The sequence below is a fragment of the Terrapene carolina genome, unplaced genomic scaffold, assembly GCF_002925995.2.
Source record: "Terrapene carolina triunguis isolate 2854851 unplaced genomic scaffold, T_m_triunguis-2.0 Scaffold552, whole genome shotgun sequence".
Taxonomy (NCBI): Eukaryota; Metazoa; Chordata; order Testudines; family Emydidae; genus Terrapene; species Terrapene triunguis.
In genome coordinates this window covers 1,397,683-1,423,603 of record NW_020664903.1, presented here as the reverse complement: position 1 = coordinate 1,423,603, position 25,921 = coordinate 1,397,683, and the positions used below count along the sequence as shown (strand labels likewise).

The window sequence follows — 25,921 nt, the reverse complement described above, 5'->3', positions numbered from 1 at the left end:
GGGGGCACATTTCACTCCAGGATAGCAGCATGGCTCAGCTGGCTATAGACCCCGCTCCTCGCCTGCACTAAATAAGGAAAAGGAGCCTTCAGGCTCCCAACCCCTTTCTGAGGCTTGGCACTTCCAGGCACCACTTGGGGAGGGGCAGGGAATTCCTACCAGGCGGGGAACACCCCGCCCCCCTCCGGGTGTATGGGGGAGGGGTCTGATGCTTGCTGCAAGGTAAAGGCTGGCCGCAGCTCGCCCTTCCATTCACATTTCGCCCCCCACGAGCGGAAACAAAAGCCCAGGCCTGGGAGCTCGCTGCCAAAGCTGGCTGGCGTCCAAGGTGATTTCCCATAAACCACATGCTCTGGAGAGGCAGTATAAGGGCCGAGCCCAGGAGAACGGAGGCAGGAGACAGCCACCTCCTCCTCTCCGCGCTGCGCGAAGTGCAACTTCCTCCCAGCTCCCCGGGGCAGCCGCGATGACTGCACCGTCCCGCGCCGCGCTCCCCGAGCCCCGCGCCAAGGAGGTGGAAGCCCCGCGGGCGGCGGTCCCCATGCCCCGGCTCGGCCCCAAGGTAGGGGCGCTGTGCGCGCAAGGGACCCGCTGCCGGGCTCCGCAGCGAGCCGTCTGCGCTGGGCGATCCGGGCTGCAGCTGGCGGCGGCACGTGTTGCTTTTCTGCGCTCCCTGCTCTGCCTTCGCCGCTTCTTCTTCCCCCCTGGCCCTGGGGCTGGCCCGCCGCGCTCTCTGCGCGCCCCTCCGCCGGCCCGGCTGCGCTCCCGCGGCGCCTCCTGTCATTCGGCCGCGCTTTGCGGACAGCCCCGGCGCAGCTACGCAGCCTGCAAAAAGCCTGGGATGCACCAAGGGCGTTAGGCGCCTCGCTCCAGTCCGCCTAGGTATTGAAGCGCCTAAATCCCTTTGTGACGCCCGCCTCACCGTGTGCTGCTGTTATGAGCGATTCTGGTTATTTGCTGGCCTGGGTTATTTGGTCCCGTTTTGGTTTTGTAAGGATGGTCCTGGCTGGCTGAGTACAATCCTGCAGGAGCAAACTCAGAGCAGCTCTTTCTGCCTTCGCCTGACACTCCTTTTTGCCCTTTTCTTGCTCCTTTGCTCTGCTGGGCTTTGCCTTTGGATGGAGACAACAGGTCCTTTAGTGCATGCACGCTCCTTGTTGCACTGTGTGGTGGCAGGGCAGGGACTTGAAGCGAGGTGGGGCAAACTTTCCTCTGTGCCTTGTTTTGTAAACTGCAACGAGGACAAAGCCAAGACAGAGCTCTTCATACCAGGGAGAGGGAGTGGGTGCACGCAGGGGCATGCACAGGGCTGAGAAGACTGTGCAGCACTCCTTGTCACCTGTCTGGGAAGCTTGTCACTCACGGCCTGGGCCTGACAAGGAGCTTGGGGATGGTTTGGAGAGAACTCATCCCAGAGGACTGTGTTTGACCCCTTTGAGTGGGCTGCTTGACTGGGATCCCCTCAGCCTGTTGGAACACAGCACTAAAGGCCAAGTCTATCTAGCTAACTAACTGTCCTAGGATACTGTCCTAGGATACTGATTCACCAAATGATCTAGCTAGATCAGAATACTAAGATCTAGGAGGATTGATAGGTAGCTAACTAGAACAGTATACTAAATGTCTATCTATCTATTTATCTATTCTCTTAGGTCTTCGTATTCTGATCAATCTAGCTAGCTAGACCGGTATATTAAAATCTAGGAGGATGGATATGTAGTTAGCTAGCTAGATGAGTATATTAAGATCTAGTAGGACAGTTAGCAAAATAGGATACTGATCGATCAATTGATCTATCTAGCTAGCTAACTCTCTTTCTAGATCTTAATATATTGATCTAGCTAGTTAGCTAGCTAGATTGATTAATTGGTATACTAAGATCTAGGAGGATAGTTAGCTAGACAAATATATCTTAGTATTCTCATCTGTCTACCTAGATCTTAGATCAATCAGTATACTATGATCTATCTCTCTATCTATCCCCATACACCACATCTCTCTCTCTCTCTCTCTCTCATTATTATACATTACATAGATTAGATGGCTATTTTCCACTTATCTCATTTACCCATCCATTTATATCCCATTGGTTTCAAGGGAGTCACACTAGGGTTGCCTTGTGTTTTCCCTGTAGCTCTTGGAGATTGGAGTGCCCTGGTTGGGGAATCCTCTGCCATGTCCTTCAGGAGCATGGCCAGGATCACTCCTGACAGCATGTGGATCACAGTGCCGGAGGTCCCATGCCCTGCTCGGAGGAGGCATTGCTGTACCCTTCTGGGCCTGTTCCCAAGCCCACTGGAGTTAATGGAAGGGTCCATGGATCCAGCTCCCTGAAAACATTGGAGTTCCAGGGCGGGAGGTTACAGCTAATGCCACAGGAACACAAGAACGGCCCTCTAGCCCAGCATCCTGTGTCCAGCTGTGACACGCACCAGCTGCTTCAGAGGAAGGTGCAAGGAACCCTCCATTCCTGGGTTAACCTTCCCCTGGGAATGTTTCCTCCTGACCCCAGTCAGTTCGAGGGTGGTTGTGCCATGAAGCAGGCAGGTTTATAGCCCTTCCCAGCCTCTTGGTTATTTCTTTAGCATTTGCCTTTGTGACTCTGGGTGTTCTCGTTATCCACATAAATGTCCAATCCCTTTTGGAATCCTGCTAAGATTCTGGCCTCTCTGCTACATTGTGGCAATGAGTTCCACAGGCTAACTGCATTGTGTGTAAAAGAGTTCATGGAGCTAACGCCTAGCCTCCGCTTACATGGAGAGACATGACTCAGTGGTGGGGCAATGTGAGAGGAGGTGCAAAGAGAAGCTCAAGGCTGGGGCAGAGGGGCAGTGAGGGGTCCTGGAAAGGGAGGACACATTTGCAGCTGGCTCTGAGATGGATGGATTTGAGGAGGTCACTGAATTAAGATTCTTTTCAGGAGAGGAGAAAGGGAAGGGAGAGACTGCAGGGATGAGTGAGGGCTGGAGGGGCGGTGGGAAAGAGAGAGATGGAGGAGACGAGAAAAGGGGGTGCAGAAGAGGGTTGGAGGAGGGAGGAAGAGAGGGGAAGAAGGGGTGCAATCGTTGGGAGGTGGAGCATGAGAGAGGGGTGAGAAAAGGAGCCTGAGGATGCCAAGAGCAATGGAGGGAGTGGGAAGTGATGGATAAGTGATGGGGTGGTGGAGACAGGACGAGATAGCGACTGGTGGAGGCACAGGTGGCAGCAGCCGCGGTTTCCTGCTCTGCACAGACGGGTTGTACACACTTGCGTCTGTCAGCAGCCTGGCTCTAAGAGAGAATCTCAGCTGGCCCCCAGGAGAGCAGGGCTGGGGAATTCCCAGCAGGGGCTGCTCAGCTGACCTGTTCCTCTAATAATAGTAGACCTGGAGGGGGAGAGAGTGGAGAGGGGAGAAGTGTTCACAGACTGAACGCTTGGGTGCCCACTAAAAAGGATTTGTGGCCCGAGCTCCTGGCACAGCAACTCAGGCAGATCAGTGCAGCTTGTACCCTTCCAGTAGAGTGCCACACGATGCCCACCTACCATGCCATGCCCACAGCGCCCATGTCTCTTAGCCATCTCTGCATTGCTAATGGTGCTAACGCCAGAGGGAGAGAAGGGTTTGTATGGCAGAGAGACAGACAAACCAGGCAGTTCTTCGGGACATGCCATAGATCGGGAATCCATAGGGCTCTCCATGGGGACTGGCAGTATCCTTCTATGTCCACTGACTGGCACAAAGAGATCCACAGCAAAGGCTTCAGAGTAGCAGCCGTGTTAGTCTGTATCCGCAAAAAGAACAGGAGTCCTTGTGGCACCTTAGAGACTAACAAATTTATTTGAGCATAAGCTTTCGAAGGCAAGGGGATAGCCACAGGAAACAGCACTGGGATACTGCCCTGGAGCCTGCTAGCCATAGGGGCAGCAGGGAGCCCAGGAACATGGATTCTCTGATGGCAAGTGTTCCTGACAACTTCTCCCTTCCTCAGGCATGCCCGGTCTCCTGCACCCTGCTGACTTTCTTCCTCTTCGCCGCCTGCAGCATCCACAAAACTGAGCAGAAAGGCTACTGTGAGAATATCATCACCAAAAAGCACCTGGATAATCTGCAGGATCTGGTGAGTATCATGCCCAGCCAGCGTGGCTGGTGGGATGGGATCTGGAACATTATGGGGTGAGGCTGGGGCCTGGTGCTAGCCAGGGGTCCATGCGAGGCAAGTGCATGGTGTCCTCCAGGTCCACACTCGACGAGACCGATGCCTCTGCCAGGTGAGAACAGTACCTGCTGAGTTTGATGCCTGAGCCAGGGGAGACAGGTAGTCATGCCATGGACTCTAGAGTGACTCTAGTGGGCCAGATTAGCTGGGGCTGCAGGTCCGACCAGCCCCTGCCCCAGGTGAGATCAGTCTTTGTGCCCCACATGAATGAGACTGATGATAGGCCATCCAGAAGCAAGGCTCCCACATGGAGCAAAAAATCCAGGGGAGAGACCTATCAAAACAAGGGGGAGGTGGGCAGTGGTGATAGCTGTGGGAAGCAGAGACGTCCCCTGGATGGCCTCTCTGCTCACCTGCATACATTGGGATTTGCTGTTAATGAGCATTGGCTCCAGCATAGAGGATGGGCTGGATCACTGGGATGGGGATGTGAGCCCGCAGTCACTGGCAGGGAAGGAGTGAGGATGGAAGAGAAAGGGATGGCGAATGTGGGAGAGATCACAGAAGTAAGGAAAGAGAAGGATAGACAGGAGACAGATAGATATCTACCCATCTGTCATCAGCTGGAGAATAGATAAGACGTTGGAGTGGGGTAGGAATGCCTTTCTACCCACACAAAACCCTACTGACACAGTTTGCAGGGTTACGGGTTGTGTGCAGATACATTCCAAGCTGTGCTGATTGCAGGCTGGTCCTTTAGGTCTGGGATCTCCTGTAGCCCCAGCCCCACATTCCTCTCTTCTGCATCGGAAGGGAGAGGAAGACTTATGGGGAAGGCACTTTCTAGCCCTTCCTTGGAATGAACCCTGGCTCAGTCCGGATTGAGAACCTCGTGAACATTTAGGAGGAGGATGGAGCACTTGAGCTCTGCAGCTGCCAAAGGGTTAACCTTGGGAATCTGGCAGTCCCCCGCAGGATTAGTTACAAGGGGACTGACCCAGGAATCTTCCAGGTCTTCCAGTACTGGGAGGAATTCCCCAGCCTTGTTTCTTGCACAGCTGCTGCACAGGCTAACAGGGCTGAATACTGGTGGGCATCAGCAGCAGAAGGCCAAGTACAAAGAGGGCACAGGGGGCAAGTCAGGGTTCGGCAGGCGTGTTTTTTTCTCCTCGGATCACAAATGATTTGTGAGCGGATCCAGCTGATTCGCGGTCAGAAATCAAAGGAAATTCCTGCGATGTCTCCAGCTCCCCCTCCTGATTCTCCCTGGCTGCTGCAGTGGATGTCCTTAAATTAAGTTAAAAATTATTTAGACAAATTACAGGTTTCAAAGTAGCAGCTGTGTTAGTCTGTATCCGCAAAAAGAACAGGAGTACTTGTGGCACCTTAGAGACTAACAAATTTATTTCAGCATAATTTATTTCAGCCCACGAAAGCTTATGCTGAAATAAATTTGTTAGTCTCTAAGGCGCCACAAGTACTCCTGTTCTTTCTTTAGACAAATTAGATGTCTTCAAGTCACCAGGCCCTGATGAAATGCTTCCGAGAATACTCAAAGAGCTGACTGAGGAGATATCTGAGCCATTAGTAATTATCTTTCAAAAGTCATGGAAGACGGGAGAGATTCCAGAAGACTGGAAAAGGGCAAATATACTGTCCATCTATAAAAAGGGAAATAAGGACAACCTGGGGAATTACAGACCAGTCAGCTTAACTTCTGTATCCGGAAAGAAAATGGAACAAATAATTAAGCAATCAATTTGCAAACATCTAGAAGATAATAAGGTGATAAATAACAGTTAGCATGGCTTTGTCAAGAACAAAAAATGTCAAACCAACCTGATAGCTTTCTTTGACAGGGTAACAAGCCTTGTGGATAGGGGGAAAGTGATAGACATGGTATATCTCGACTTTAGTAAAGCTTTTGATACTGTCTTGCATGACCTTCTCATACACAAACTAGGGAAATGCAACCTAGCTGGAGCTACTATAAAGTGGTAGCAAAACTGGTTGGAAAAACGTTCCCAGAGAGTAGTTATCAGCAGTTTACAGTCATGCTGGAAGGGCATATCGAGTGGGGTCCTGCAGGGATCAGTTCTGGGTCAGGTTCTGTTCAATATCTTCATCAATGATTTAGATAATGGCATAGAGAATACACTTATAAAGTTTGCGGACGATACCAAGCTGGGATGGGTTGCAAGTGCTTTGGAGGATAGGATTAAAATTCAAAATGATCTGGACAAACTGGAGAAATGGTCTGAAGTAAATAGGATGAAATTCAATAAGGACAAATGCAAAGTACTCCACTTAGGAAGGAACAATCAGTTGCACACATACAAAATGGGAAATGACTGCCTAGGGAGGAGTACTGCAGAAAGGGATCTGGGGGTCATAGTGGATCATAAGCTAAATATGAGTCAACAGTATAACACTGTTGCAAAAAAAGCGAACATCATTCTGGGATGTATTTGCAGGAGTGTTGTAAGCAAGACACAAGAAGTAATTTTTCCGCTGTACTCCACGCTGATTAGGCCTCATCTGGAGTATTGTGTCCGGTTCTGGGCGCCACATTTCAGGAAAGATGTGGACAAATTGGAGAAAGTCCAGAGAAGAGCAACAAAAATGATGAAAGGTCTAGAAAACATGAGCTGTGAGAGAAGATCGAAAAAATTGGGTTTGTTTAGTCTGGCAAAGAGAAGACTGAGAGGGGCCATGAGAACATTTTTCAAGTACATAAAAGGTTGTTACAAAGAGGAGGGAGAAAAATTGTTCTTCTTAATCCCTGAGGATAGGACAAGAAGCAATGGGCTTAAATTACAGCAAGGGAGGTTTAGGTTGGACTTTAGGAAAAACTTCCTAACTGTCAGGGTAGTTAAGCACTGGAATAAATTGCCTAGGGAGGTTGTGGAATCTCTGTGATTGGAAATTTTTAAGAGCAGGTTGGACAAACACCTGTCAGGAATGGTCTAGATGATACTTAGTCCTGCCATGAGTGCAGGGGACTGGACTAGATGACCTCTCGAAATCCCTTCCAGTTCTATGATTCTGTGTCCTTATTAATTAGGCAGGGCCCCCTTTAGATCTCACTTACACTGTCATCACTTCATAAGGTTAGTCCTGAGTCACACCAGGGGGAGTGAGAGGAGAATCAGACCCCGTGGAGTTACTCCAGATTGACACAGGGGTGAGTGACTGGGCAATCAGGCCTCCGCTGTGTAAATACTGCGCTAATGATCCCGATGCAGCACTACCCCTTTAAGCACTTAGATACTGTGCCAGGAAGCCAGGCTGTGAATCCAGATGTTGTGCCCCCAGGCGAGCATTCGGCCACTAATCCAGTTGTTGCTGCTGTCCCAGCTCTGACAGAGTCCAAAGTCGAATGTTCCCTCGGTTGGATGGCTGCCACTGTCCTCATTGCTTTGGGCACAAAGGTCCGAGCCAGGAGTGTAAAGTCAACTTGAAGATAGCAGGGCTGGTCAAAGGATGTCCCTCCGGTGTTCTCCGGCCTGCTGCAGCGATCACAGCCGCACACCCCCTCCCTGGCCCGCCTCAGCCAGCTCTACTCTGTATCTAATAAATGTTTGCTAGCAACCGCCTCACTACAGGCCCAGTGGATAATGAAACAATTGTTCCTAATAATACATGCTCTCCTGGCAGCCCTGTTTCTTCCTAGCCTGGAACGCAGACTCGGAGTCGTTCCCGTACTTCCCGGAGGAGAGCTTTTCGTCCTGAAATTGAAAACCTCTGCCGGTCAGGGCCTTTTCAGATGCAGTTGCTGTTGCACTCAGCTCCCCTGCGAAGTTATTCTGCAAAGCGCTGAGTCAGCGTGTGAAGAGCCAGGGGCAGCGGGTTGGTTTTTATGGCCTTTTGCTTTCCTCTGACAAGGCAGATCCTGGCCCCCTGATGAAGAAGGACGATTGCCTCTTGTTTGTTTGGCCGAGGATTGGGAATGCTAATAGCCTCATCAGGGCTACGCCTCTCCACAGAACTGCCTGTTCCTTCATTATATCTGTTTACCCTCTGGACTTCCAGTGAATTGCATGGAATAACAACATCTCACAGTTATATTGTACCTTCCAGCAACAAGGATCCAAAGCATGTTACAAAAAACCCTTCATCCACTTCTGAAATGCAGCTGTGTATGGGGAGATGAGCCGCAGCTGAGTGACACAGAGGAGAACATTTTGGCCAGGACAGTAGGGCAAATTCCTCTGTGACGAGAGACTGTAATCACAAGCATGTCTGCAGAGCAGAGGAAGGGATCTGGTTTTAAAACCTGGATGGAAAAATGATAGATTGCGTGGAAGAATGTAGTTAGTATGTGTTAGAATGACAGATGCTGAGATGAATCTCTGGTCCCCGGAAGTGAACCTGTAATGCTAGGGAGCCCTGTACATAGTGCAAGGAGTCCCTTCCCGTGGGGCTTCCTTGCATGGTGCCCTGCACTGATCCTATCCAGAGCAGCTGGGTTCCTCCTGCTCTGCTGATTCTCCTCTCTGCAGGCCCTAGAGGCTGGTGCGATTATCAGGTGCCTGCTTAGAGGGGAGCGGCAGTTTGGCTGGATTCCTGTTAAAGGGCTGCAGCGTGACATTGTGCTTCTCATTTGCAGATTGACTCCCAGATGCTGATGTCCTGCCACATCTCCTTTGAGTTCATTGATGAGCAGGAATTGGTGAGTGGGCTTTGTCTGACCACCTGCTAGCCTGAGCCAAGCCATTCCTCAGGATGTCAGTCTGTGCATTAGCCCCGGGGACGGGAGGAGCTAAATCCAGAGGGGAGTCTCAGCAGCCTGGAGAGAAAGGAGGGGCCTGTACCCTGCAGAGAGCGGGGGTTGATTTCCATCGTGGCCACAGACTCCTTGTGTGATTTTGGGAAACTCATTTAATCGCTCTGTGCCTCAGTTTCCCTTCTGCAAAATGGCGGTTGGTAATTCTTCCTTAAGGAAGGAAGCTCTTCGAGTCTCTTACTATTTGTATGTTCAGTACTTAGCATGATAGGGCTCCGATCCTGCTGGGCCCCTGAAGATACCATTGTAATACAAATAAGAATATTTCTGGGGTAATTTATACCTTTCAGCATGGAAATGATACTGCTTTAGGCTCCCTGAGATACACTTCAGCAAGTGGGGGTGTAACTGATGTCCCTTACACATCACCTCTGAATTTGGGCTGGAGGGGAGGGAGGAAAGCCAGCATAGCTTACATACGAAGGGCCAGATTTTCAGAGTGCTCAGAATGTTGCATCATCTTAGAGCTATCTTTGAACGTGGCAGGGGCTGGGGGGAAGGCGTCTCTCTGAGCCAGGGGCTGAACAGTCTCTCTGGATACATGTACCCCAGGTTGTAAAGTGCAGTGGGCAGTGCAGCAGTTCTGTATTGCAGCCAGTAACCTGTCCGTTTTTGCGTCCCAGGGTGACCCCATCTGCTTTGTCAAAGCGGCTTTCCCTCGGCTGGAGGACATCCTTGACAAAATGAAATTCAAGACGAACTCAGATAATTTTAACAAGACAAAAGACGTGCAAAACATGTACAAGAAAATCGACGAGAATGAAGTTCCGTGCATTGATGACCAGGATGATCACGAGCGCGAGGTACGTTCTGAGAGCCAGCTGCAGATCCCTAGGCTAATGGGCACAGAGACGAGAGGAGGGCTCGCAGCCCTCAGTGGAATGGAACGGTTTCGTTCAGGCTGGTCCCTGCTGCACTAGGAAGCTGGGTGGACGTCCCTACTGGGAAGAGACTAACTCCCAGAGCACTGAGGGTGACCACATGGACTCTGGAGGGTGGCCCCTGCGGATGATTTAGTTGGGGTTGGTCCTGCTTTGAGCAGGGGATTGGACTAGATGACCTCCTGAGGTCCCGTCCAACCCTGATATTCTATGATTCTATGAAGAAGTTCCGCGCTGTGTCCCAATATGTGACCGGTGGTTGCTGTTGGCTGGGAATGATCATTAACCACACACTGGGCTAATTAAAGCTGGAGCTGGGGTCAGAGGGTCCCGGCCTGGCAGATGAAAGAGCAGAGCAGGAAGCGCAAAACTGGGAATATTCCCAGCCTCCCTGGCAAGAGCCTCCCCTGTGAAAATAGCAGGGCAAGAGTCCAAGAGCCTCAGGGGTTCTTGAGAGACTCTCAGAGCCACACTGGTGGGTGGGGGAATCCTGAACAGCATGGAGGAGGAGCAATGGAAGACTTGCTTTGGGTGACCCGGGGCACAGGCTAATTCTCAGCATGCGCAAACACAAGGAATTACAGGACTTTGCTCTGCAGCCCTCAGGTGTATCAGACTCTGCTCCCAGCAGGGGACAGTGACTTTGGCTGGGAGCTCGCCTGTGGACTGCTCTAGGCCAGAGTCACTCAAAGGGCCCAGGCACCAACGGGGTCACCATCCAAGCTCAGTCTTCTCCCTAATGCTTTTCTACCTGCATTTGCTGCTGCCAAGAGCACTTGGAATCCCAGCCTGGGTGTAAATGGGCCTGATCCAGGTCTCACTGGTGGAAGTGACAAATCTCCCACTGACTTCAATGGGAGTAGGATCACACTGAGTGGGCCCGATCCTGATCTCACTGGGGGGACATGGGAAGACTCCCATTGATTTCAATGAGAATGGGATCAGACCCAGTGGTCCTGATCTTACCCTCAGACCGTGTTTACACCGAGTAGTTTCACGGATTGCCATAGAGCTGCGAGGGGAGAGTCAAACCTATTGCAGTACCTGGGGCTCCTAGAGGTTTGGCAATCGTAGGACGAGGGGGAGTTTTACCCAGTTTCTGCTCTCTGGGTTGCCTCCTGGCTCCTGAGTCCTGCTCTCTGCTTAGCTCTCCCAGGCCTGCTCCAAGGAGTTCTCCATGCCTCCCGAGAAAATGCTACAGAAGGTGAAGGATTTCTTTCAACAAGTTATGGACCTCTTAGACAAAAATGTGGATTTCAAACGCGATTGCAGCAAAACCTACCAGAAGTGCTCTGACGCCCTGAAAAAGGAACCGCCATCTCCAGGTGAGAAACTAGGACAGCTGGTCTCCCTGGTCCCCCTCCTCTTGAGCTGCATCATCTAACGCCAGCTGGGGCAGTGATTACATGCCTGATCGTTGTGGCGATTTATACCATTCCGAGACTGCAGCTTTTACACAGGAGCATGCTTGTGTGTGCGAGCGTTTGTCCCTGTGAATGGGTGTGCATATTGTTTGTGGCGTCACGAGGGTGTGTGTATATGTTGGTGTGCTCACATGCGTCTGCACTGGATTGCACCCATGTGCGTGTCTTTATGACTATGCTTACCTGTGTGTGTATATCTGCATTTCTCTGTGCATGCATGTATTTGTGTGTGTGTACTGGGCAGGTTTGCATTTGTGTGACTGCTAATGAGGGAGAAAGCTCCAAACGGGTCAGAGCATAGGTGCTGGAACTAGGGGGGCTGCCGCACCCCCTGGCTTGAAGTGGTGTCCATTATATCCAGGGTTGACAGTTTGGTTCAATGGCTCTCAGCACCCCCACTGTACAAATTGTTCCAGCGCCCCTGGGTCAGAGAGAGGCCCCCAAATTGGGAAGTTGTTTTGGAAGTGGTGGTCTCACTCTTTGCTCTGAGAAGAGGGCTGGATGGCTCTCTGGGGCTGTGGGTTTGGCTGTAGTACTGCAAATACAGCAACCGCGTTTGCGGTATTTCTGCCTCTAGCCGAAACCAGGAAGTTCAGAGGCAGGAGCAGAAATTAGTAATGTGAAAAAGGCTCCAAGCAAACCTCAAACCTGACTCAGGCTGGGCTGCAGGTTTGGGGCCTAGTCGTTTATCTGCAGCGGCTCGTCTGGGAGTAAGGACGGACTTGTGGCTCGGGCACAGCTCTAGGAGGCAGGGCTCCTGACTGCTTTCTGCCACCGACACACTGGCCAAGTCGCGTTCCCGCCCTGTGCCTCGGTTTCCCCACCTGTACAGTGGAGAAAATCATCCTGGCCTCCGACTACCTGGCTCCGATTGGGGGGGGCACTTTGTAAAGGCAGAGTGGAAGATGCCGTGCTATTGTCTGTCCCTGCGGGCTGCCTGTGTCCGGGTCCATGTTGCATGTGATATGTTTGCATGCACACCAAGAAGAAGCTCCCATCTGTCCTCCCCACAAGTAGGATCTGTCCTGTGTCTTGAGACTGAGACGAGGGGACATGGTGAAACTAACACTCCCCTCCCGCTGATCCTGTTGCTTGTGCAGCTGCTGCTGGTGATGACACGAGCCTCAGACCCTCCGCTGCCTCTGGACAAAGGCCTGCCGCCATGTGGACACTGCCTTGCTTGGGCACACTAACAATCCCAGCCCCGATCTCCATGCACCAGCCCTCCACCACCACCTCTCCCTCTGTCCCCGGGCCTGCTGTCTGCGCGCCTTCTGGACCCCTTCCTTCTCGCTAATCGCTTCCACTCCCCAGCTCCCGGGCTGCTCTCTGTGTGCTGCTTGCGGGTCTGCATCTCACAGCCTCTCTGGGCAGCTCACACCCTCTCTTTGCTCTGCCCGCCGCTGTCCTCATTCTGAACTCTCTCTGTTTCGCTTTGGCCTTGTTTCAGTGGCTCTGGCATCAGCCCACCCAAGCTAAGGCTGGGTCCTGGGGCAGGGCGGGGGAAGGGGAAAAGCCTAAAGGCTGTTCCCTGCTCTTCCTGGAGGCTGGTTACTCTATGGCCTTTCTCTCTCTCTCTCTGGTTCTTTCAGGTGTGGTGACTGACCGTGACTGCAACTGTCCATCCCCGAGCTCCCCTCGTGAGGGACCCCCAGGCTCTTCCCGCCCAGCCTTGGCCACCAAGCCCTTCCCTTCCACTGTACCCCACCTGGGCAGCAAGGAGGCAGCTGCCAGCACCCACCTGGCACACAGCTGGCCTGGTGGCACGCAGACCCCAGTCAAGTTAGACAGCAGCGTTAAGCCCAGGGTATCCAGGAGCACGCACAGAGGCCTGGTTGCTATTGTCTGGGCTGGCATTTCTGCCAGTGTGTCCTCACCACCAGCAGAACTGGAGCTAGCATCAGCATCACAGGGACCTGGTAGTGGGTCCATCAGCACCGAACTGCTCCTGGACCTAACCGAACCTCCCAGCCAGGAGCCCCCTATCACTGAGGACGTCTTCACCTCCCCTCCCACCCTCCCGGCCTCTGGTGGAGAGACGCTACCGAGGGAAGAGATCCATCCCACCAGGACAGAGACTGAGCAAATCCAAGCATGGCCGACTGGGCTCAGAAAGTTCCTCCACACGCCTGGTTCACCTGACCCATCCCCCAGCGCGAAGCAGACCCAACCACAGGCAGGAGAAGATGTCACCCAAGCCACCGGGGCATTCTCAGCAGCAGAGCCGAGCACCCACCTGATGGATCCCAGCAGTGCCGATGCCCTGGCCAGCCCAGCCCTGACATCCGAGGCAGTGGAGGCCTCGGGAGCAGACCCTGGTGGCCAATTGGTGACCCCCCTGCCCAGTGAGCTGTGGCCGATCCCCTCTCTGGGCTCCGAGGAGCCCATCTCTGTAGTGCAGCACCGGTTCTCCAGGATGGCTGCTACCACTGACAGCCCCCCTGCCCCAGAGACACCCCCCGGGGAGAGTCCTCAGCACTCAGCAGGGCAGGGCAAAGCCCCAGACATGCAGCGCACCACGGAGCTCCGAGGAAAGAGAACAGGGGGGCTGCCCAGGTCCAGAGACCTCGACAACAGCCTGGCAGGGCCCATCCCTGACCTTAACATCCTTCCTCCGAACACAGACCGGCGCAGGAAGGAGGCACAGCCCAAGGAGACCCAGCGGGAGGTCATGTCCTATGTGCTGGTGGCAATCCTGACGATCGTGGCGATCCTGCTGGCCGTCGGAGGCCTCCTCTTCTACAAGCATAAATCCAGGGTAAGCGCCTCACCAAGCCACCCCCACTGGGGCACGTTGGCTAGTCCCAGCAGCTCCCGGGTCAGGCAGGGGGTGTCTTGCAGGCAGTGCTGGCTAGTGGGTTAAAGACACATCATCTCCCAGCCCCTTCCTGTCAACCAAGTAGGTGTGGGCACCTGGGGAAAAGCCCGCCCCACCCAAGCGCTGAGACAGCATCTCGAGTGGTTAGAGCAGGAGGCTGGGAGTCAGGAGGCCTGGGTTCTGTTCCCAGCTCTGTGAGGTGGCCTTGGACAAGTCACTCTCCCCCCGCCCCAAAAAAATATAGCCATGCCTCAGTTTCCCCCGCTGTAAAATACCTTGCAGGGCACACTCATCAGGGACTGCAAAGTACTGGAGGGGCTCAGGTGGAAGGGTAGGGTGTGGGGAGTGCAGTTCTCGTAACTGGGAACATCCCATCCCCCTGCTCCATGGGAGTGTGTTTGGGGCTATGACTGCAGTGAGGGATGGGCCCAGGCGGGGATGTCTGGAGTGGGGAAGAGACTCCAGTCCCAGCTGCCCACCCTGGCTGCCTCCTCCCACGGGAGAGCCTGTCTGTTCACACCTCCCCCCCAGGCTCTGGCTAACACTGGGGACTCTACCCCCCAGGGCTCTGGCATCTTGGGGCACTGCCCATTGCAGGGAGAAGGGGATAGAAAGGGCCCAGGAGCTTCCCCTCTCATGGAGGGAGTTCCCTGCTGGCAGCACAGACCCCTACCTAGGTTCCCAACCAGTCCAAGACTGATCCTTCTGTTTCCCTCACACAGACCCAGGAGAGACAGCTGCAGCAGAGAGGGAATGTCCTAGAAGAGCCGGAGGGAAGGTAAGAGACTGTGGAGAGGCTACGACCTAGGGCTGCAAAACTGAGGCTTCTCCTCCTCTGGGTCTCAGTGGCCTTTGCGGCCTCTTCTCTGGCATGCAGTGTCCTATCCCTCTGGCCTCCCACCTTGGAGCGCTTGGCCCAAGAGCCTGCTGCAGACCTAGCCCCTGCATGGCCAATGAGTTGCTGCCTGGCAGTGAGGGGCCCCAGGCATCTCCCTGTGCGGCACGGACGGGCATCACTAGCTGAACCTTCTTCCCACATTCAGCCCCTGGCATTGGTTTGAACCCCTGGATATTGCTTCTCTTTGCAGACCGCTGAATGGAGTGGAGGAGCCTCTGGAGCTGCGGGTGCAGGGCGAGCTATGAGGTAAGGCGCCCCACTTTATCCGGATGACAGCCCCCCTTTAAATCAGGCCCCTCTCCTGCAGCCCGGCACAGCGGGGGGTTCGGAATGGCTTACGCAGACCCTGGGGTTAATATTCAGCCAGGCGCAGAGCACAAGGCTGCCAGCTTATTGCTTGGCAGCTTAAGCACCTGGAAATTGCTTCCAGGTTTTCTAGTTGTTTTGCAAGGCCCTTGGCAACGGGGAATTTAATTGTCACTGTCTGGTTCCCGTCTAGGACCCACATTCAGCACTGGCATAACTGGGCGGAACGCCATTAACCTGGATCGGGGCTGGCAGTGGTGGATCAGGCTTCTGCCAGCCAGGGATGTGTTCAGCTGTAAAGGGCAGTTCTGCTCTGAAAAGTGGCTCTGAAATTGTCCTCTCCCTACTCTGCAAATGTGCTCCTAGGGGCATCTGAGTCAGTGCTGAGTTCCTGCTCGGGTCGCTCCTGGTAGCCCTGCAGGGCCATTCAGGCTATGGGAGAATGGTCTGGAGTCTGTTCCCATTTGCCCTGGCAGGGCCAGCCCGGCTAGGGGAGAAGGGTCAGGAGTCTGTTCCCATTTGCCCTGCAAAGCCAGCCCGGCTACGGGAGAAGGGTCTGGACTCTGGAGTCTGTTCCTTGCTTTGCATTGGCAGAACTGGTTATTAAGTGCCAATGCTATTCCGTGACCCCTCTGCAAACCCACTGCTGGGAATGGGGCTGCACAAGGGTCACCTAATTTGGCCTGTAAAACCTTTCTGACCGGTGATGTGCAAGGAGGGAAGAGCCCAGCGGGACTCTCAGATCCCAGGAGAGGGGAATCACCTTTTTCCTTGTCTACTGGGCAGGTTTGGTTTGGCATTACTGACTCTAAACACAGGGCCATGCCATGCCGGTTTTGCAGAGCCAACTGCACTTGACATTCCCTCTTAGACAAACCCAACAGCCCGTAACCCTCGGATAGATGCTGATCCCCTGAGCACCTTGTTCTGCAGGCTGGTTTCTTCCTACCCAGCTGTCAACTTTTAGCTATTCTAGTTTCAGTTTAGTGCAACCCAGCATGAAGTGTCTGTCAGCAGGTAAACAACCCCACCTGCCAAAAGGCTCCACTCCTGCAACTTGAGGAAGCTGGGAGCCTCTGGCATAAACACTGAATATCAGTGAGCCCAACCGCTCCCTCCTGGGTAAACACTTAAGCCTGGCTGGGCATGCAGCTGCTTCCTGCGCTCAGGAGAATCTCAGCCCCGCATCAGCCACCCTTCCAAGTCTCCCTGGAGCAGCCCATGTCACCGCCCTGATTTCGCTCTCCTTTCCTTTCCAGCTGGGCCTTTCCTGTCCCAGGAAGAGCAGCGGCTTCGAACCCTCCCTTTTGTGTGGGATCTCGGCCCCATCTGGAGGAGAATCTGCAGCAGCTGGACCCCTCCTCCGTCGTCCCCAGTGCCAACGACCATCCCTTGCTCTCGCTCTCTCTTCCTCTCTGCAAGGTCGGGAGAGACTGAAAGATCTGGAAATGGATGCTGTTTATTCTTGGCACTGGAGCCCGGGTTCCGCGCTGCCCCATGCCCTGGCCAATCCCACCCCTTGCTCTCTAGCTGCTGGCAAGCCGGAGCAGCCTGCAGGATCACCCACTGCCACCAGGATGGACAAAGTTTGGCTCTGATGAAGGGAGATAAACAGTCCTGGGAATCACGTTGTCTGATCCTCTCCAGCCTGGAAAGGGTTAGGCGGACTCTGCAGCGAGTTCGGATGGCCTGCCGCTGGCTCCTTCAGGGGCTGGCTGGGACTGCCGTGGAGGGCTCGGCGAGAAGGGGCATGCCTGGGCAGGAATGAGAGGACTCTGCTGAGCCAGCCAGGTTGTCGTTGCTCCCTGCGTGCCCTGGGTCGGAGTTGGATGCAGGAGGGCTGGGGACTGCGGGCTGGGGTCTCTTTCTTCCCGCTTCTTAGACCAGCTCCATCTCGTGACATGGCAGAGGGATCAGCTGCTTTTCGGATAGGCCACCACCTGGCCGCGAGCCGAGTCTGCCTCTCTCTCCCTCCCTCCCCCCCAGCCACTCACTCTGTCTGCCCCGGCACGGTGGGCTTTGGAATGATACCCCCTTGTGTGATCATCAGATGGCCCCTTTCAGGAGTCATTTTTAACTACATGCATGAGCCAGTGCCAGTCCCCTCCATGCCACGAGGCTGCTGTGTCTGGCTGTCTGGCCCCTTCTCCCCCCATGCCCTTCACCAGACGCCTATTGGCTCAGCATATTGGATTCTGGGATCGGTTTCTGACCTCTGGGGTTCCCACCCCTGCAAAGTATGTCCCTGTCCTCTCTCCAGTCCGCCCCTCCATCCCCCTGCGCTCCAGTGAGAGGTCGAGGCCCTGCAAAGAGCGGAAGGGGCACCCTGACTTCTAGGGGACCCTGCTCCCTCCCATACCCAGGACATGCTGCAGAGTGGGTAATAGGGCTACAAATTGGGGTCACAGGTCCCAGCCCCCGAAGGGAAAGAAAACCTCTACACTGTGAATTTTAACTCTCCTGCTTCCCCCAGAGCAATAGGGGCTGGCTGGTGTTTGGGTTAGTCCCCACCGCTCCCTTCCCCTACTCTCAGCTGGCTGTCCATCCTTCTTGTGCCTTCTGCCTATCATTCCGTCCTCCTCCCCCATTCCCTGTCCAGGCATTCTGCTTGTCGTGATGTTGCGGATGACCCTGAGCTGGCCTCAGGTTGGGAGAACTGCCTTTTATGCATTAATGTATTGGAGAAATCTCCTTCTCCTGTAAAGTATTTTATTGGAGGGAGCGGGCGTGACCGGCGGTGGGAACTGCAGGTGGTGGGTCATGGCCGGTGGGCGGCGTTCTAATGCAGGCTGGCCTTGTGTTCCGGACTGGATGTTTATGATTGTGCTTTAAGAGACTGAATAGGTCTTGTTCTGTCGAGGACTTTTTATCCAATAACATGGGTGCAACAGACCAACGGGCCTTTGATCCTGTGTGTATATCTCAGTAGGGTCATGTGGGATGGAACTCATTTTGCGAATTACGGTGCGTGGAGATCATGATGCCCCCTGGAAGTGACAGCCCTGTGCTAGCTGGTGCGGTCCATCTATATAGCTCCGGTCAGGAAGTGGGACACGGGCCGATTTCAAGCTGATCGCAGTTAGGCTCATCCCTGTCTTTAATCACCTGTCTTTAGGCTCAGCTGTTAAAATGCCGGGGAGCTTTGTCAGCCTTCCGTGCTGTCCCCATTGTGCCGCTGAGGCTCAGAGGTTCAGGCCCATACTGAGCTGAGAACAGATCACACAGCGAGTCAGCGTCTGGACCCAGTGCATGTCCCACAACTCCCAACTGCTCGACCTGGTCCAGTGGGCCACCGGAGCTCCCGTTGCGCTGTTGACATGCCCCCTTCTTAATCTTGGCAGCCCAGTCTGCAGAGGGCTCCAGACGGCCTCGGTCACCTCCGCTCCCCGGGAGGGGGCTGTGCCACCCGCCTCTGCCATCCCCTGCACTGGTGGCCCGTCCCTTTCAGACATTAACCCCGTTTCACCACTCAGACCTCATATTTGCCTCCAGCCTCTCTCTGATCTTCGCTCTCCCCTCCAGGACCCTCCACCACTGGGGAGAAGGCGTTACTCTTCCAGCTGATCTGCGCCCTCCCCTCACTCCATCTGACCTCCTTCCCCCCACCCCCCAAGCGCACTGTTGTCTTTCGCCTGCTACGGGCCTGCTCTGCATCATATGGCAGAAGAGCCCACATTGGGCCCGATCCCCAGCTGGAGTAATTCGGCAGAGTTCCCATTGCCTTCAGCGGTTTACGCCAGCTGAGGATCTGGCCATGACATCAAACTTTGCTGACACTCAGCATCTGATCTTATTCTAGGGCCAAATGCTGAGCAGGTGTAAATCAGTCTAACTATGGAACTCTGCTGATTGGCCCCCAACTCTGAAGATGGGGACGTCTCTGCTTTCAGCGATAAATGTTTTATTTTTTTAAACGGTGGGAGAAAACCTATTTAAACCAGATATTTTTAAATTATTAATATTTTTCTTTAAGTATATTTATTAAGTCCAAAGGCACATTCCACTTCCAGTGTGGCGTGCGAGTGTGGTGAGATATACACACAGCTCAGGTGTCAAGGGCTCAGAGTCTGCTTCGGATCTCACGTACCCCTGTGTAAACCAGGAGTAATTCCACTGAGTTCAGTGGAGTCAGACTGATTGTAAATAGGATCAGAATCATGCCTGTAAAGTCCACCTGCTCGTCAGCCGGCCAGATCTTGGTTTGGCGTCAGCCAACGTATCTCTATGGCAAGCAGTGGATCTCCACTGATTTATGCCAACTGAGGATGTGGGGCTAACAATCCAGGGTCTGACTCTGTCTACTAGAGCTATGCACCTGCCATGTCATGTTATTCCACATATATTAGCAGATGGGAGAATAGCTCCCAACAAAGGGAGTTATTGTTTTGATTCCAACTGTGTTGTTTGTCTCTGGGTTTTTTATACTTCGAAATTGTGAATTATTTTATACAAAGTCATTTAATAAATAATGTCTATTTAAAAAAAACAAATAGAAAACACCTTATGTATTTAACAGCAATAATAAACACGGACGTGTGGCACTTTGTAACTCTTGGGTAGTGGACTTGTGCTTGCTGGTCATTGTTAAGCGCTCACCCTGCTCTCAGCCTTTGATTTGGTTGGGTTTGGTCCTGCTTTGAGCAGGGGGTTGGACTAGATGACCTCCTGAGGTCCCTTCCAACCCTGAGATTCTATGAAGGGAAGCCGCATGTCGGGCTCAGGAGTGAAGCGTTCAGCTCATGTTGTTACCAGGTCAGCCGAGCAACTTAGGTTTGCGTCAATGGCCAGCTCTGTGGGGCAGGGAGCTGGAGGGGATGATAGAGAAAACGATCCTCTAAGGGGTCTTCAGCAATGGGGGTGGCTTAGGAAAGACTTACCTCCAGCTCCCAAAGGCAAGGCGCTGCAGAAACACAGAACTAGTGCAGTGGGGTAGCTCCATACCTGAGGCTCCTAAATACTAACACAATCTAAATCACTGGAATAACAACAGAAATCTTCAAGGCTAAAGACCATTCATGAGTCAGGATTTAAGCCAATCTCACTAACTATTTGAGATCGGGGGAGACAATGTCAGGGTAGATTACCCCATATCTGCTACTGCAGGGTTCTGACACCTTCCCCTGAAGCAGCTGATGCTACCCACAGTCATGGAGACTAGGGTTACTAGACAGCAAATGTGAAAAATCAGGACAGGGGGTTGGGGGTAATAGGAGCCTATATAAGAAAAAGACCCCAAAATCGGAACTGTCCCTATAAAATCGGGACATCTGGTCACCCTAATGGAGACAGAATACTGGGCTAGCTGGATCTGCGGTCTGATCCAGTCTGACAATTCCTGGGTTCCTATAGGAGCTTAGATACCCTGGTGATGGGTGCCCTCAACAATCCTACATAGATAGATCAGTATACTAAGATCTAGGCGGATATGGAGATAGCTAGATGGATAGGTACATAGATAAACAGATCAGTATACTAAGATCTAGGAGGATATCTAGATAGATAGATGGATAGGTACATAGATAGATCATACTAGGAGCTGACAGAGAGGTACATGTGGTGGCTGGAGAGAGATGGAGACAGTGATACAATAATAATGGTACACCTGGGCCTCAGATATCATAGTTCCAGGAGGATCAGCAACCTTTCTACAGCCAGCACCTGCAGCTCCTCATCAACCTTCAGAGGATGGACGTACATTACGAGTTGTTCAACTGGTGTGAGCTCCAGGAAGCAGCCTTCCTAGTTATGCAGCCCCAAGAGGAGAGGAAGGAAAAATGCAGAGTGCCTGGAGCAGAGTGAGAACCAGTCAGATGCTGGGGCTGATAGCGCTTCTCTCTGGTAGTTTTATGGGGCTTCAAAGGTTATGTCTTTGATTAAGTGCTTTGATGGCCCGTTAAGAGGGATGGCAGAGGTTTTCCGCTGACTTTGCCCTCTTCCTGTTTACATGCCTCAGGAGCTCGACAAGCTGAGAATAGGAGCACTGGATTAGCCTTCCCAAACTGGGCCACTTGCCTATCAAATCTGATATCCTGGCTTGGACCATAGCCTGTACTTGAAGCTTCACTGGAAGGTAAACTCCACCAGCCCCCATCCTGCATTCAGGGCCCAATCCTGCTCCCACTGAACTCAAAGGGAGCTGGATCAGCCTTTTAGAGCAACTGGGCCATGATGATCACCGGGAGGGGATGGGGATAAAACTCTTCTTGACCTGTATAGGTGACCAGCTTGTGCCCTGGAGCATGAGATTCCATTTCCCTTTGTTATCTTAGCTTGAAAAAATGAGCCTGCCTCTTAAAAGCAAAAAAAGTCCACTCAACAGTAAGTGACTCAATGATTTCCTGTGACAGCGAGGTCAGTTTCACTATGCGTCGCATGAAGAGCTATTTCCGTTTGCCAGCACTAAGTTTGATAACTCCGTGCTTGTTCTGTTGCTATGGTACAAAGCAAAAAAAAAGGATTGATTCAACCTCCAGCATTTTTCATACTTAGAATAAAGTTTCCGCTCTTGTTGGACGGGTTAGGAAGAGGGACGTTTTATCCTGCTTATTCCACAGAGTTTGCGCATAGATAGGAACGTTCCCAACATGCAGGGGTGTTTAGCGCTGGGCGTTTGGTTTGGAGCCCCGTGTGACAGAGCACGACCCAATGACTCTGAGCACCGCCTCCACTTGCACAGGGGCTATGGGATAGCACTAGAAACTGGCTGTATCGGGGAGCAGAATGAATGGCTTTGGGAAGGTTGGCGTAATGTGGAGGAATGGGGCAGGATCCCTTTAAAGTTTGTGATCCTTCTAGTGGTGCTGACTGTGTGTGCGGGGTGGGTGTCTCTGTGTGTGAATAGTTAGGGTTTGTCCACACAGGAAGCTATTCTGGATTAGTTATTAGAGTCGTTTTTGTCCAATACCTGTTGTGGTCAATTTCCCCATGTAAATAAGGCCTTGGTGACCATGACTATCTGAGACCCAACCATGCCCATGTGGTTTTTCTCAGATTGTTCTGCTGTATGAAAAACACGGGGTCTAACAGCGAGGCTCCACACCCTGGAGCCGTGTGGCTGAGCTGCCCCCTAACCTGGGGCGCTTTCATAGAATCATAGAATATCAGGGTTGGAAGGGACCTCAGGAGGTCATCTAGTCCCACCCCCTGCTCAAAGCAGGGCCAATCCCCAACTAAATCATCCCAGGGCTTTGTCAAGCCGGGCCTTAAAAACCACTAAGGATGGAGATTCCACCACCTCCCTAGGTAACCCATTCCAGTGCTTCACCACCCTCCTAGCGAAATAGTGTTTCCTAATATCCAACCTAGACCTCCCCCACTGCAACTTGAGACCATTGGCTTCTTGTTCTGTCATCTGCCACCACTGAGAACAGCCTAGCTCCATCCTCTTTGGAAGACCCTTCAGGTAGTTGAAGGCTGCTATCAAATCTCCCTCACTCTTCTGCAGACTAAATAAGCCCAGTTCCCTCAGCCTTTCCTCATAAGTCATGTGTCCCAGCCCCCTAATCATTTTCGTTGTCCTCTGCTGGACTCTCTCCAATTTGTCCACATCCTTTCCGGGGGGGGGGGGAAGAATGGGGGGAGGGGCAAAACTGGACGCAACACTCCTGTTGTGGCCTCACCAGTGCCAAATAGAGAGGAATAATCACTTCCCTTGATCTGCTGGCAGTGCTCCTAATAATGCAGCCCAATATGCCGTTAGCCTTCTTGGCAACAAGGGCACATTGCTGACTCATATCCAGCTTCTTGTCCACTGTAATCCCCAGGTCCTTTTCTGCAGAATTGCTGCTTATCCAGTCCGTCCCCAGCAGTGCATGGGATTCTTCCATCCTAAGTGCAGGACTCTGCACTTGTCCTTGTCGAACCTCATCAGATTTCTTTTGGCCCAATCCTCCAATTTGTCTAGGTCACTCTGGACCCTATCCCTACCCTCCAGCGTATCTACCTCTCCCTGCATCTTAGTGTCATCTGCAAACTTGCTGAGGGTGCAATCCATCCCATCATCCAGATCATTAATGAAGATATTGGGGGGGAAAAACGGCCCCAGGACTGACCCTTGGGGCACTCCGCTTCACACCGGCTGCCAACTAGACATCAAGCCATTGATCACTACCCGTTGAGCCCAACAATCTAGCCAGCTTTCTATCCACCTTATAGTCCATTCATCCAGCCCATACTACTTTAACTTGCTGGCAAGAATACTGTGGGAGACCATATCAAAAGCTTTGCTAAAGTCAAGGTATATCACATCCACCGCTTTCCCCATATCCACAGAGCCAGTTATCTCCTCATAGAAGGCAGTCAGGTTGGTCAGGCATGACTTGCCCTTGGTGAATCCATGTGGACTGTTCCTGATCACCTTCCTCTCCTCCAAGTGCTTCAAAATGGACTCACTGAGGACCTGCTCCATGATTTTTCCAGGGACTGAGGTGAGGCTGTAGCTCCCCGGATTCTCCTTCTTCCCTGTTTTAAAGATGGGCACTGTATTTGCCTTTTTCCAATTGCACAGCTTTAGTCTCTTAATATGGTTTAATGGCACATTAATCAAACTAATCACACAAACAGAAAAATCAAAAATCTGCAGTGTACTACTGATTTGGATAAACGCACTTTTCATGCACATTAAAAAGAATGCAGCCGTCTTCTTTCGTATGGCATTTGAGAAGCAACGGGCTGGGATTATAATTGAATGTTAAGATTCTAAAGCCATTCTAATGCTTTTAGAGTATCTGTGTGGATCCCTTTGTACCACCACTATAAGCATGAACGGGGCAATTGTTCTGTGACACATCGCAGGGTTTCAGAGTAGCAGCCGTGTTAGTCTGTATCCGCAAAAAGAACAGGAGTACTTGTGGCACCTTAGAGACTAACAAATGTATTAGAGCATAAGCTTTCGTGGGCTACAGCCCACTTCTTCGGATGCATATAGAATGGAACATATATTGAGGAGATATATATACACACATACAGAGAGCATGAACAGGTAGGAGTTGTCTTACCAACTCTGAGAGGCCAATTAAGTAAGAGAAAAAAACTTTTGAAGTGATAATCAAGATAGCCCAGTACAGACAGTTTGATAAGAAGTGTGAGAATACTTACAAGGGGAGATAGATTCAATTCCAGCTCAGCAGTCTCTCGTTGGAGTCTGTTTTTGAAGCTTTACTGTTGTAAAATAGCCACCCGCAGGTCTGTCATTGAATGACCAGATAGGTTAAAGTGTTCTCCCACTGGTTTTTGAGTATTATGATTCCTGATGTCAGATTTGTATCCACACCATCACTGAACAAAAACACTGACCCAGGAACCTATCCTTGCAACAAAGCCCGATGCCATCTCTGTCCACATATCTATTCAAGTGACATCATCATAGGACCTAATCACATCAGCCATACCATCAGGGGCTCGTTCACCTGCACATCTACCAATGTGATATATGCCATCATGTGCCAGCAATGCCCCTCTGCCATGTACATTGGCCAAACCGGATCGTCTCTACGCAAAAGAATTAATGGACACAAATCTGACATCAGGAATCATAATACTCAAACTGTCTCCTGTTCTTATCGCAGGGTTTGTACCTCAACATGTGGTTGAATGCAGTTCACTGCCTACAGGGAAAGCAAAATCCTGGGACTTAAAGGACTTCCTGGTCATAAAACAATGGCAATAATGGCCCATACCGTACCTCAAATAGGCCCATCACTGCGAATTACACAGCTCGACATCGAGGGCCTATCCATCACAAAGTGCGATTACACCACAATGATCCTGCAGATTCAACACACCTATGTCCTTGTGCTACAAGAAACACACCTGGAGAGCGAAAGCCACCAATCGAACGGAAAGAAAGCAGTAAAAACATTATAGCTTTTAAATCAAGTCCACATTTCAGCATCCAATTATGTGAATGCAAACATCCTTTTGTTCCCCAGACAACTGAGACACACCCTAATCCTACTGGTGGGGTAGGAAGTAAGAAAAGCAGAAGGAAGGAAACAGGACAGTACAAAATTCTCAATCCCAGTATAATACTGAACAAATTACAAGATCTGAAAAATTAGATCCTTTATGAAAACTCAGACATTCAGAAAAATACACTATAGATAAGAGATGCTGTCCCCCACCTTTCCCTTGGTTTTTTTGTACTTACTGGGTGCAATTCTGCTGTTGCAATAAGACTGGTGGGTTTTCCCTGTTTGTGAAAGAAACTGTTGCAACAGTCAAGCCCTCAGTATAGCTTCCAGTTGCAGCTAGGGAGGCAAGGTCCAGATTACTTTGCAAGTATGAGCTGCTGAGGTCAGAGCCTTCTACAATATTATTTCTGTTCCCTGCCATAACCACCATGGTTTGTTGGGGATATTCATGACCAACAGCTCCAGGTTGGGATTCAGTCTGTATGATTCCAGGTTGGAAGGTACTGTCAGGAAGAGTTTCTGTTTCCTTCCCTGCTTAGGTTGATTTGTTCTGCTGATTCCACAGGATCGCTTGAGGAAAAGACCTCACTGACGGCCACGGGGTTGCTGGCCCCTTTAAAGGGAGTCAGGGCCCACCCTATCCACGAGGACCTCATTTAAAGGGAACAAGCTCAACTAGGCAGCTAACTGACTAAGAAGCACCTGGGCCTGTTACAAAGCCAACAGGGGTAAGTTGCATAGAAGTGCTCAGCAGGAGCACC

The 25,921-nt window shown here is 52.0% G+C and overlaps 1 protein-coding gene across 1 annotated transcript; it reads left to right on the top strand.

The window, feature by feature from the left end:
* The first annotated feature begins 422 nt into the window (after nucleotides 1-422).
* On the top strand, nucleotides 423-19,772 carry CSF1 (colony stimulating factor 1). The gene is made up of 9 exons (XM_026658967.2): nucleotides 423-562; nucleotides 3,969-4,097; nucleotides 8,746-8,808; nucleotides 9,546-9,725; nucleotides 10,951-11,128; nucleotides 12,820-13,985; nucleotides 14,768-14,823; nucleotides 15,134-15,189; nucleotides 16,509-19,772. The coding sequence occupies exons 1-8, from the start codon at nucleotides 467-469 to the stop codon at nucleotides 15,186-15,188; spliced, it is 1,923 nt and encodes a 640-aa protein (XP_026514752.1). The 5' UTR covers nucleotides 423-466; the 3' UTR covers nucleotide 15,189; nucleotides 16,509-19,772.
* Nucleotides 19,773-25,921: the final 6,149 nt, after the last annotated feature.

Bases quoted from the DNA above. Each gene is read 5' to 3' on its own strand.
- CSF1 (XM_026658967.2), top strand. From the start codon at position 467: ATGACTGCACCGTCCCGCGCCGCGCTCCCCGAGCCCCGCGCCAAGGAG. The intron at 9,726-10,950 runs GTACGTTCTGAG...CTCTCTGCTTAG, and splicing joins AGGATGATCACGAGCGCGAG to CTCTCCCAGGCCTGCTCCAA. The intron at 14,824-15,133 runs GTAAGAGACTGT...TTCTCTTTGCAG, and splicing joins CTAGAAGAGCCGGAGGGAAG to ACCGCTGAATGGAGTGGAGG.